At 35.3% G+C, this 13,683-nt stretch overlaps 1 protein-coding gene across 2 annotated transcripts in view; it reads right to left on the reverse strand.

Annotated features, from left to right (window-relative positions):
• NCAM2 (neural cell adhesion molecule 2) overlaps positions 1-13,683 on the reverse strand; it is a 274,685-nt gene that overhangs the window by 73,137 nt on the left and 187,865 nt on the right. For both annotated transcript variants that reach the window (XM_036394284.2, XM_036395044.1), the window contains exons 10-11: positions 7,504-7,691; positions 6,731-6,827 (exon numbers count right to left, since the gene is read on the reverse strand). In XM_036394284.2, coding sequence (XP_036250177.1) covers positions 6,731-6,827; positions 7,504-7,691 — 285 coding nt within the window. The remainder of the gene's footprint in view (positions 1-6,730; positions 6,828-7,503; positions 7,692-13,683) is intronic.

A 13,683-nucleotide genomic window follows, 5' to 3' on the forward strand; every position in this document is an offset into this window, starting at 1 on the left:
AAAAGGAGGGGATTTACTTTCTATGATTTAAAGATCACTTAGTGATAGCAAAGATACCAGATTACTTCCTTGGAAGTTCCACTGCTATATTTTTTTGTCATTATACTGCTGTCAAAAAAAGAGAAAATTCATCACAAATTCAGCCTTTAAATTAAAGACATAAAATGTCACAACAAATGCCAGACATTTTGTCAACTTCATCTTCTCTCCACAACAACTATTTCTCTGTCCAAAATGTGACTATATTTATGTATGATATTAAAGAACTGCGAGGAGCCAATTTGCTTTTGATTTCTGTCTCAATACTGGTTGTCAGAGGCGTGTGGGGCAGGGGTTGCACATGTGCCACTAGCTGGAGGCAGCCAGGAGAAGATGGAGGAAAGCCTTTTCTCGGGGTAGACTTTGCCTGGTCACCCTTTCACACCTCACATGGGACAGGCAGTCAGCAGGAGACCACCAAGGATGCTGCACTCCCCAGAGAGGTTTCTCCAATCAATGCTGAAAGGTCTCCAGCAATAGACTGCAGTGGAAGGTTGGACTGGGCCAGTGGTCTCCTGTCAACAGGAGAGACTTTGGGAGGAGCCAGGGGTAGGTATAAAAGTAACTCCTCAACAAGCTCCTGGGGGCTTTTAGAGACTTGTCCTTTGGCTGGGGGCTTTTTATCTTTGGGCTTGTTGACTAGGACTTTTTGTGTCTTGTTTTTTGGCATTTTTGAGCCTGGGGGCCTTTTGGTTCTTGGTTTTTTGGTTTGGCTCCAGTCTTTTGACGTGTGCTTCTTGCCCTGTCCTCAGCTTGCTTTTGGCTCTCCTGCCCTCACTGGCTCTTGCTCACCCTCGTGTCTGTCCTTCCTCCCTGTGTCCCTGACCAAAGCCTTGCCTGCTTTGCCCCCATGTGCCTGCCTCTGGTTCAATGCCTGCTTTGTGTCTCTGTCTCCTCTCTCTCTCTCTTCCCACCCCAACCCCCCCCCACCTGCATCCTTTTCCTTTTTCCTTCCTCCTGTCTTTTCTAGCCCTCTTTAGTAGGTCAGCTCCGTTTTTTGTTTGTTTGTCGGTACCAACAAACAGTTCTCAGGCACAACGTTGTTTTGGTTGACTGAATTTCATTCTAGATCATCTATTTTTAAAAGAACTTGCAGTTCCCCACATTGGAACACGACAAGAATCAAATAAAACCACATAGTATCTCCTGCAAACAATAGGTGTAAAATTGCACCTCATCTATTTTGTACCCAGTACATAACGCTGGTTTGCACAAATGGACCTTGTGATACAATGGCTTAAATAGAATTGGTTTGGTTCCAAAAATGGTATCACAGCTGATAGAGAAGTACACACAGAATTATGAGTTCGTATTTGCCTCCACTGATGTGTAAAGTCTCCTACAATTATGACCAAACTTGTTCAAGAAATGACCACTTTTTATCACTGGGGATTTTCTTTTCAAGCTATTTTTTGATAGCTTTATGGAAGAAAATAACTCCCTCTCAGAGTTTAGCAGCCTTGGTATAAACAGAGAAAAGGAAGTGATTCTGTGAGAGTGGGTAGTGGGCTCAGGGATTGATCTTCCAGTCAGCTCTTGTCTCCTGTCAGTATGTTTCTACTGCAGTTCTTCAGCTTTTCCTCTTTCTGTACATCTGGCATATATATATTGACTGAAAATAACCATGTCTAAATGCTGAATCTAAATAGCACCAGGACCTTGGCAAGGAAAGAGATGAGCTCTGGCAAGGAAAGAGATGAGCTTTGGCAAGGAAAGAGATGAGCTGGGAAGTCTAGTCCCCAGATGAGCTGGGGACTAGACTTCTGGAGTCAAAAATCTCTATGAAATAGCTTGTGCTTGTACATCCTTAGAATGGGAACAAAAACCTCAATATTGGATCTACATGTATTTCCTTTGCCAAATCTCTGCGAGTTCTGGAAAAATAAGCATTCAGTTAGTAAACCCAACTCTGTTAGTAAGACCACAGCAAATAAATACAGAAATAATAATTAAAATAAGACACATGCACACGAAGCAAAACATACTGCTATGTTGATAGTTTCATACCTATTCTAATTGAAAATATGTTGCTGTTTGTTTAATTTTTAAATAAAAATCCTTTAGCTGATGCTGCTATTATGTGAATGGCAAGTTTTAGCAAGCTAGATTTTAGGTCTGCCCATATGTTTTTGGAGACAAGTGGGCTTTTGGCAGAATATGATTTTCTTTTCATTATACTATTCTCCAGGGAAAATTAAGTCCTATGACTTTGATTTTATTTTACCTGCATGGAAATGCAAATAAGGAAACATCCTTGTTTGCTGAACATGGTGAAACAAGGAACATCCATTAACCAGCAGCAAAGTGCCACCATCAAAACTACGGACAAGTAAATTTCTAAATTTGATTTGGTAGCCTTTGTCAGCTGTCAATCAGCCTTTTCATATTTTGGGCATGACTTTATTCCATAAAAGAGGTTACAGGGTGCATTTTCTGTGAAGCTCAATTATGGTCTTTCCCTTTTGCTTTTGTTGCCATTACTCCCCATATTCACTGACTTTCTGTGTGCACAGGATGCTTAAAGAATATCTAATTCAATAAGGTGCTGTAGGAGGTCTGAGTATCTAATGGCATAATTGACTTTTTGTTTTTTAATTCCCTGGAATATTCCTGTAGAAAGGAAAAAGATAAATCATACATCTCTAGCAGATATAGCATCTCCCATTTGCTCAGGGAAGCTGTGGATGCCCCCATCACTGCAAGTTCTCAAAGCCAGTTTGGGCAGGATGTTGAGCACCCCAGTCTAGTGAAAACAGTTCCAGCCCACAGCAGGATTTTAAAGCTGATGCCATCCCAGAATACATGGCAAAAGGGGAAAGGAAAGTCTAGGAATAGTAAGGCTATGAGATCCATAGAGGTAAATCATAGTTGACTTTTTAGGGCTCTAGATTCAGCCCAGCTATACATGCAGCTATGTAAAAAATCTATGTTAATATTTAAAAAAGAGAAACCTTAAAAATTTCTCATTTAGCTCTGTGTCACAACCTTGAAATTTACCATTTTAAGATATTAAAATATCTATTCCAATAACATAATCCTAAATTACTGATGGCCATGTGACTTTCTATTTACCTGTGCAAAACATTTGAAATAATTATACTCAGCTAAACAGAAGAATGCTTTTCTAGTTCATACTGGCTCTCTGCATAGTGATATTTCACATAAACTATGCATAAACTAGATTTGGACAAATCTAGGAATATTTATGCTCCCCTCAGCCTCTGAGACCCACTGGGGCAACCTGCCAAGCTGACCTGCCTTGCCAAAATTTAAGCCTGACTTAGATTAAAACCAGTAAGTAAAGTTCTAAAATACAAATTGTGGCTCCTGTGCTGACATGAAAAATCTAATTTGCAGTGGCAACAAGTGACTGTGGTCCTTTTCACATTCCATATGTACACACATAACATTTTAAAAGCTTGCGTAATGAGAAAGGAGGTCACCCATGTGTTATTTTTAAAAGTTCATCACCACTACAGTCAGGTCATGGGAACATCTGATTAAGCTTTCAACAAAACTCTGAAGTTTCTAAGCAGGCCATCACCTTCCAGAATGAAACCTCAAATACTCTGCAGCGTCTCAGTTGCTTTGAAAGGTTTAAATGGAATTCAGTCTGATTCAGTAGCTCTGTATAATCCAAGTGAACAGTCATGCTTTTTTCTGTCATACAAATATGGCTGTAAATTGAACACCAATTCTGAAATAAATCTTCCTTTCTAAAATCATCAATAAGTAATTTCTTAAGGAAGGCAACAGGAATAAAGATAATGGAATTTTGACAGTATGATAACTTTCTAAGTAGCATTAAATTAATAAAAAAAGGTAGTTTGATTGTGCTGAAATCTAGCAAATCAGAAAATTGAATGAAACATGAAGGAACAAGTATTCCTGCAGAATTTAAAGAGAAAGCTATTTAGCAAAATGATCATTATTTGTGATCAAATTTACCTTAGGACCATGCTGAATACTGTCTCCCAGCTAGGAATTGTATTTTTTTTTCCCTGACAGAGCCTTTGTGAAAGCATTCTATGCCCCAGCATTTATATTTACAATCAAAGCCAGGAGGCAAAGCATGCTGCATTGAAATGCATGAAATGATTTTACAGGCTTTAATATGGGAAATATCAATCATTAGGCCTTCATAATTAACCAGAGTGAAGCGACCAAGGTAATAAAACTAGGGAAAAAGCTACATTAGACATCTTATACCTGTATCTATTGTAGTGGTTTTATGCTCCGTATCCCTGATCATTTTCTGTTTCTAGCTGATGCCAGTTTAAGTGCAAAACTTCTAAGAGTGAATTACAGTTTGGGGTTTTATTCCAAAACCAAAGTCTATTTAGAGGGAAATGTTAAAAATATCAATCTTTCAGGATACTGAATATTATGCATAACACTATGGCAAGTAGTGCATAGCAGGTGGTAGTGCATAGTAGTGCACAGTAATGCACAGTGACACTCCAAATCCAGTTTTTCTAGCCCTGTTCATTATCACTACTCATAAACTTGCTTTTCTGTTTTCTGCATTTAATATCATTATCTAGAATATCCCCATATTGCTCACTTTACATGGTCTCTTCCCATAACTCTATTTATCCTCACTCCCCTTTTTATGTTTATAACTACAATACATATTTTTTAAGTCTTCATTGAGTTTCCTGAAAAATTGCCTGGAAAAAATATAAGCAAAACATTGCAGAAGTAGAAAATATTAATCTGTTTAAAAAACTGGCATTGGTAATATTTCTGATATAGTTGTATTAAAAAGAAAAAAAAAAGGATTGTAGCTTATTTGTTTTCCTTACATTTCCAGGGGTGCTCATGTGTGAATTTTCTGAAGTAAAATGACAAAATATCCTGTGCTTTTTCAATTAACTTTTCAATGCTAATATTCTTTATTACAATTGATTAATTAATAAATCATAAAAGCAGGGGATGTAGCTAAAATAGTCATCATGTAGTATCATGTGTTGTGATGAGACGTTGTTCTGCGAATCTAAGGAAAAAAAACATTCTGGAGAATATCTGTTGAAATGCTCTCCCAAGTGTATACGCATTTATGAAAAAACAGCACACAGTGGCAACCACAACATTTTCTCATCATTTTCTCTCCTGAGAGCTAAGACCCCAGAGGGATGCAAGCGGGGATTCTCCTTCCTTTCCTGTGATTTATGTTCATGGCTTCAAGAAAAGCTTTTTTTGTCAGTGGTCAAATGTAGCTTTTGAAGGAAGCTAAGATCACACCACAGCTAACACCCCAAAAAAGCTGTAAAATTAAGGGTAAGGGATGTTCTAAGTGATGTAAAATTGTGGGGTTCAGAAATTTGAACCCCTCACTTTCCTATTTTAGGAAGCTCAGCACTTTTCATGGTTCTTCAAAACCAAAAGATATATTATTGTAGAAATGTGTTCTAGAATCCTACAGAGGTGATGGGAAAATCTTTTAAAGCTGTGTACTAAGTCCAAGGAGACTATTAATATATAATGGGGTTTTATAACTCCTGAGACACCAAAAGAAAATAATTTTCCTGTGGAGCAAAAATTCTCAAATAATAGCAGCAGGTTAAGTCAGAGAACTTCCCTGTGACTGGATGTGCATGCTTCAGCAATGCTCCCCTAAAAGTGTTCTTGGTAGGAAGGAGTCTAAAGTGTTTTTTTAATAAAATAAAAAAACCCCCAAAAACCAACAACCCCCCACCCCAAAAAAAAAAACCAACCCTAAAACCAACAAACTCCAAAAAACCTAAACCAAAATAAAAATACCAAAAAACAAACAAACAAAAACCCCAAAAAACCTAGACCAAAACTTGCAACTGAAACATTAAGCATCACTTGGAATATGTGTCCTAATGAGAAAGGAAAAAAAAATTACATGTAGCATTAGTCTATTCCACAAAAAAATATAATTGAAAGCACTGGTAAGGAACTCTCAGTTTCTTACCAGTGCTTTCAATTATATTTTCTTGTAGAATGGACTAACGCTACATATAATTTTTAAAGAAAATATAATAAGAAAATATAATTGAAAGCACTGGTAAGAAACTCTTCTTTGGTGGAAATAATTATTAACTCAGTTAATAGTTATTTCCACCAAAGAACAAACATACAGTCAGATTTTTCTATTTGCCTAAACAACAATAGAAGGACATGAAAATTTTCAGACATTCTGCAAAAATAGAGTGTGTAATATCTCAGAACTTAAATGATTTCTATCTAGCACTCCAGTCAAATTCTAATTTCAAATAAATAAAAGTGCAAATGGAGATAGAAATTCTTTGCTGATGTATTTCAATCTCTTGTCATTGTTGTTCTATCAAGAAAATATGAGGTGGGAAAAAGGAAAAAAAAATTTCTAATTCCTTCTTACGTTTTACTGCCCGCAGGCCATGTGTCTCTCTGCTAAAGTAATAAAAATACATTGTTATAAACGTAGGATATAGTAAGAGCAAAGGAAAAAAGGTTAGACTAATTTTTTTCAAGTTTCAGAAGGCCTCGAAATTAAATCAAAAGAAGATTCATATTCTGAGGGAACTGGTTTACTTTACTTCATATTGCAGCTCAGTTCTTAGACAATTAAATTATCTGCACACAGTCCATGGAATAAAATAAACAGAGGAAAGGGTGTTGGAACTTAATGTTGACTAAATTTGGAAAAAATATTTAAAGAAAAAGAAAAAAGATTTTAACTTACCAGCTTGACCAAGGGTATACTCTTGATACCTTGTTCCTATTCTGTTTGTGGCTGTACAATTATACCGTCCAAAATCACTGTCAGATGTGGGAGCAATCTTTAAAATGAATACACTTTGTAAATATTAGTTGCTTATTAAATATATATATATATTTTTAAATTAGAGATTCAAGTATGTTCTCCTTAACCAATATGCAGATGTGTTCTTATTTCAACATATCTAGTATATTCTCCAAACACAGACCTAAATAAACATTTTTTCATGTTTTACTCACCCCTTCTTAACTTCAAATGAAGAAATCTGATAATGGAAAATAGCGACATGGTTCATCTTTAAATTTCACCTTTAAACAATAATTTTGAAAAACCCAAACAAGCAAAAAACCTCAAAAAAAAATTAAAAAACCTCCTTTTTTGTAGACAACAAGCACCTATGAGGCAGTCACTTTAATTTTCAGTCTTAGCTTGATATTTTAGTCTTATATTTATTTATGGATTTTTTTACTTACAAGAAATGCAAATTATATTTGTGTTGAGTGTAGTTGGAAAACTGAGCATACACCATTCAAATAAGATTTATTTTCTAACTGCTCATAAGATATGTGTAGATAGAACAGTTCATATACAGTTTTTTTTGTTTTGTTCCTTATTTAGGAGTTACCTATTAAATTATAGGTTTTAGCCTTAAATGCACTCTACACTACTCACAGTGCTGCCAAACTGAGGACAAAATTATCTTCTGCCACCACACTGATTTCCATGTGAAGTCTTACCTCCAGAATCAGCTTTCTTCCTGTACTGTAGGTCTTCAAATGAGTTGTATTTTTTACAGGTAAAACTAATTTTCCTCTTTTCCACTGAACTGAGGCAGATGGATTTGCCAGCACTTCACAGCTTATATTGATGGGATTGCCTTCCCAAGAGTAATACATGGTTTGATTGGACAGGAATGTCGGAGCATCTGGAAAAAGGAAGTAATGCACAAGTTCATTAACTGGTTTAGTAAAACATGCTGTATACCCACATCCAAGCTTTCATGTTCAATGAAAAATTTCAATTGACTTTTGTGTCAATTTACTACAGAACATGAGTTCACTGGACTTTTATCTTGGTAAGTTTCTCCTCTCCTAAATGGTTTCAGTTGAACTTCTTGGGAAAGAGAATACCTGTCAAATATATTTAACTTTAGGCAATTACAGGCCCTTGAAAGACACTCTCTCAGAAATGAGGAAGAGTGTTTCCTCTGGAGGATGACAAATTCTTCAGTCAGACCCTCATATGAAAAAGGGAGGTGACCTAAAAACATACATGGTCTGTTCATGTGCTGATTTTATAGTGTCTTCTTTTGCTATGGAGAAATTACATTCACTCCTCAAATTTTGTTGTGTTATGGCTTCACCCATTTCTGGCTGGAACTTTATTATACTTCATGAAATCTTTTTAAAGAGAGATGTTTGTTTGTGGAAATAAAACTTTAAAAATAGCAAAAGAATACCAAAGAATGTTACAATGTGTTCTACCTACTGCAGAAAATATATTGTGTGTATATTATTTAGAACAATCTTTGTATCAGTTCCTTATGAAATTATCAAGCTATAGCCAAGGAAAAAGTTGGTGTGTTTTTCTTACAACCTGACTGGTTTGTAAGAAATATCTGCATTAAACATATACCAAACACTAAGTCTGACACAGAGGAAATTGTTGGTTTGCAAACTGAATGTGATCTTCAGACCACAGTGCCATGAAGTGACAAGACTATCTCTTCTACTCAAGGTTTCTCTGGAAAGCAGGAAGTTTAGTGATTTCTATAAAATGAGAGGGAGTAGCTTTTCTCCACTTCTTCTTATGTCTTGGGTGAAGAGTGGGTTTTTCTATCAAATATTTCCTAATTTCATTGTTACTATCTTTTAACAGTATTAAAAAAATTCTTTATTCATGGAAACTTCCTTAATGCTTTAATTACAAAAGAGAATTATCAGTTACAGGTGTTGCAATGGTATCTCTTTTTAATATTTAAGATACATATGCATAAAGATATGTGTATATATATATATATATATATATATATATATATATATATATTTTGACAAATAGCTCTTAAATGTTTTCATATATGTCTCTGGAAAATCTATTCTAGTCCTCTCACATATAGCTTCGTTTTAGGCACGAAAGTTCCTAATAGGTATATCAGAGACCAGAACTGAGCATCTTTAGTATGAAGTAAAATTTAGCTTCAGGAATGGTTAAAAACAACTGGGTTTTTCTTCTTTTTTTTTTTTTTTTCCCTGAAGCGCACATTTTCAATTTCTTCCTGTTTGCCTCTGTCAAAAAGCATAACTTTTTTGATGACATATGCTGCTGCTGCATCTAGGCATACAGACTCCGAGCAAAAAGAATTGTTATCAATAGAGGTTTTAAAGCACAGATCAAAGCTGCTACATTGCTCAAGGCCAGCAGCATTTCCTTTAATAACTGTTCTGCCCTTATTTTTGTAGAAAAACAAGCATTTTCATCTAAATAAGTAAAGATTGCCTGGCTATGAATTTATTTACGAGACACAGGAGTTCATCTTTCTGCTCCAAGAGTTTTAATAAGTAATTCTAGCGATCCTGTTTTTCACAGACCTTTAAACACCCCATATTTCAGCAGCTAAACAGTTTAATGCAAAGAACAGACTATCAAAGAGTCTTCAGAGTGTGACATCTTACACTACTGGAGAATATGAAGAAAAAAGCAAACTGCATAAGTGTGTTTTATGGTTAGCTATGGTCAAGAATCTCAGAATACCAAGGCTCAGAGCCTTGGCTTTTCCTCAGGAAATAAAGTTCATGGTGGGAATCACTTGTAGAAAAACTGTACAAATTCATTTCTGCATGTTCAATTGGTGGATCAATAGCATGTTCAACAAATAGATTGGAAATCTCATTAGAGTCTTTGTGAAGCTGTTTCACAAATTTTATGTAAGCATTGTCTTCCAATGTGCTGTTTCTCACAATAAGTTCAATCCATTTATGAACACTGGCATGAATGTTGAAGATAAAAAGATACTCTGAATCTGAGAAATCCTCCTTCCTAGACAACATTATGTCGTATGATGCTCAATGAACATGTGGCAAACTCATATCCTATTTTAAGACTTGCAAGTGAAAAAATAGTGCACACTTTTATAATGCAGATAAAAGCATTTAAGTGAATAGGGACTTCCAGTTCCAGCTTCTCTCTCTTCTAAAGGTAGAGTTTGGATGCCCATTGTATATATTTTTTGATATTTTAAAAAGTATAGGTGAGTTATGGACTGCCATCTACCACCAAAACTACAGGTATTAAAAGTCATAAACACAATAAACCACAAGTAGGACTAAAAATCTGTCAAATAAAGATATATCCCGAAATAAACAACTCACAATTGTAAAGCATTCCCTTTAAAAAAAGAATTTTGTAATTTCCCTCAAAAACCTGTGTAAAATGCTTTGCAGCCATTTCCCCAGCAGTCAAGAGCTCCAGTATACAAAAAGAAGAGGACTGTACTAATGACTTGAAATGGAGAGATTATCTTGAGACAGATGATTTTTGATTTCCCAGTCAGGAATGGATTAAGATGCCTGGAGTGATATTTTACAAAAAGAATATAATTCTGTAAGTAGTTTTCTTTTTACAGTACAAATAAAAGATAATTTACATTTCTTATGAAACTAAAAGATTGAGCTGGAAGGGAATAATTTGTTTATAAAGATGACTTGTTTTTTTCTTGTATGCTCTTCATCACTAAATGCTGTTTAGCATGCTTTAATGGCTACTGAATTAGTATTTATTAAACATAAATACACATTATGTTTAATATAAAAGAATTAAAAAAAGACAAGCTTTAAAGCCAAGTCTTTGAAAACATAAGTCTGACTATATTATATGTTTACAAAACCTGATCCCACCAGTTTTATAATATAACTAACAAACAAATTACATTAAAAACCAGAATATTTATCAAAAAGTGTAAAACCAAGTAGAAATGAGAAGGTGGTTCTACGAAAGGATCTTTAAATGCAATATATTTATTCTTTAAAAAATAAATGATTCAATAGAAATCAATTAGAAAATTAGAACCATTAAAAATAATAATGCTTTCTGCTTAGCTTCTATGTAACTGAGAATTAATTTACACATGACAAAATTCAATGCAGGGTGTAAACGAACTGTTCCTTTTAAGCTTTTTTACATAAAGTAAAAAGTTAAGATGACATACTAGAGTTCTGAGCAGATAAGTAGAAGTAGGAGCTTGAATACACTCCATTAAAATATATACACCCTGATGGTATTTCTTATATCTGACCTTTTAGCACTTTACTGAAAACAAAACAAGTAAAATCCCCCAAAGCTGCAAAAAATTTACAAAATTTACCATTGATATTATTTATAGATGCACAATATCATAGAATAGCTCAGGTTGGAAAGGACCTTAAAGATCACCCAGTTCCAATCCCCCTGCCATGGGCAGGGACACCTCTCACTATCCCAGGTTGCTCAGGGCCCCATCCAGCCTGGCCTTGAACACTTCCAGGGATGGGGCATCCACAGCTTCTCTGGGCAACCTGTTCTAGGGTCTTATCACTCTCATAACTAAAAAGAAGTTGTCCCTAAAATCTAATTTCTGATGACTCTCTTTCAATTTAAAACCATTGTCCTCGTGCTATCACTACAGATAAAAACTCTCTCTTTTGCACACGGAAAGGCTGCAAACATCTCCTTGGAGCCTTTTCCTCTCCAGGCTTATCAACATCAACCCTCCCAGACTGTCTTCAGCACTCTGATCACCTTCATGGCCCTCACCTGGACCTGCTCCAGCAGGTCCCTGTCTTTCTTGTATTTGTCCCAGAGCTGGATGCAGCACTGCAGGTGAGGGTCTCACAAAAGGTGGGTAGAGGGGTAGAATCACTCCTCTTGACCTGCTGGCCACAGGGCTCTGGATGCAGTCAGGATGTGATAAAGCCCATAAGGTTTTAATGCTCAACTATGAAAGATCAAATATTATTTTGGAGAGATTAGGCAATCCAAATGAAAAAAGATGCTTTGAAGGAACAAAGACTATATCACAAAGATATAAAACTAAACCAAGCTATTCTATGGGTGCAGGATTCTGTAAGAAATTATAAATTTACCATAGCATTTTAGAGTACTTAATGTTATGGTACCAGCATCAGCTAAACTCTTGCTGATTATTTTGCCAAGCAAGAGAGAAAGTGACAGGTTGGCACTCCAGTTAGAACGAGTTCTGGAAAACCTGTGTAAGAAGATTATTTAAGAGTAGCAAATTCTGACCTGAAAGCTGTCTCTAGCATTTAGATATCCTTGTTAGTTATAATGTCCAGGAACAGTGATTCAATAACAGACTAATACATCACCTGCCTTGTCCAGAAAGTAATTAAATTAAGGATGACAAAAATCCAGCTCTGGTGTATGTTTGGTGTCATACACAAAATTAGATACAGCAAATTACCTGATTCAGTACATGTGTCCAGACAACTATAATGGAAGACTGGTGGGCAGAATCAGATTTGCACTTCTTAATTTAAGAACATAGGTTTTCAAAATGTGGCTATTTGTTTCCCTGGAACATGTAATAAAAATATGTGACAGATTGTCAGGTCTAAGACTCTGGGACATTTCCTACAGTATATTATTGGAAGCCTCGCTCTAAAATGATTAATGTTGGCATAAGTTTCCCATCATCAAGGACTTTAATAAACCACATCCTCTGGCAAATCTAGTACTGTCCTTGCCATCGATCCTGTAAAAGTGCCTCAGTTTTTTGTAACTCTGCCACAATTTAGTTAACAGCCATCTATCTTTCTCTTGTACTTTCTCCCTCATATCTTTTTCAATAGTTAATATTTTAAAATTAATAGCTCCTCCTTGGATACAAAGCAGAAGGACCTCCACAGACAAGTACAATAACTGTCACATATTCATTTGAAAGAAGAAATAATATTAGAAAGACTTCAAAAATGTGGTTAGGTGACTATATTTTAGTCTATAATCATTCTTAAAAGAAAGACAAGAATTGGAAAACTTCACCTACTTACTGCCACTATCACAATCATATGGCTGTAAGGAAAAACATCCAAGACCCACATAAGAAATGTCCAAATAGAAAAGCTAATCAAACTCATCACATATTGATTTTAAACTGCCATGATTATTAGCTATAACCAGAGGGGTCTTTTTTTTTCCTGAATCCAACCCATGACTTCAAAAGTTTTGAGAGGTTCATGTTTTTTTCAAAGCAAGTGCAGAAAACTCCACACTTATTTTAGGACGTCCTTTCCCCTGCCCCATTCTCTTGGTTCCTCTCAAAATTCATTAAAATATGGCATTGATATTCAATAGTATAATGCACTATTGACTGATTCTACCTTTATGAAAAGTAAGAGCTCCCTCCTACTGACAAACATTACTAGTTCCTGGAAACTTTAACTTGGGTATTATTTTTAATATTCAAACACTATACCAATTGCTCCATTTCCATAAGATACTTTTTGTTAGATGCAAAGCATGTTGATAATTGCACATTAAATAATGTTGGGCAATGAATGCATATATGGCTTAGGTGCTTGGTGCTGCCAGAATTGTAGGAATCCAATGTACCTATTTTTTCTTTTAATTTCACTTGACATTAAGGAATTGTATTTGTTTTTGTTTAAAAAAAAAAAAACAAACCAAAAACCACAAAAGACAAACTAAAGCCCAAGAAATTTTAATTTCATAGAAATGTCAGCTTTGAATTGATAAAAAATTGATCTAAAATTGCCTAAACTAGTTTAAATTAGGAGAAATACTAAAGAAAGCATACCTAGGTAAAATAAGCAAAATAAGCGACTAGTGAGGTATAAAATAAACTGTTTGCATTTGTCTATTACTCATTTTGTATGTCTGTGAATTGCCAACACTGGCCAACATCA

The sequence above is a fragment of the Molothrus ater genome, chromosome 2 (genome assembly GCF_012460135.2).
Source record: "Molothrus ater isolate BHLD 08-10-18 breed brown headed cowbird chromosome 2, BPBGC_Mater_1.1, whole genome shotgun sequence".
In the NCBI taxonomy this organism is placed as follows: Eukaryota; Metazoa; Chordata; class Aves; order Passeriformes; family Icteridae; genus Molothrus; species Molothrus ater.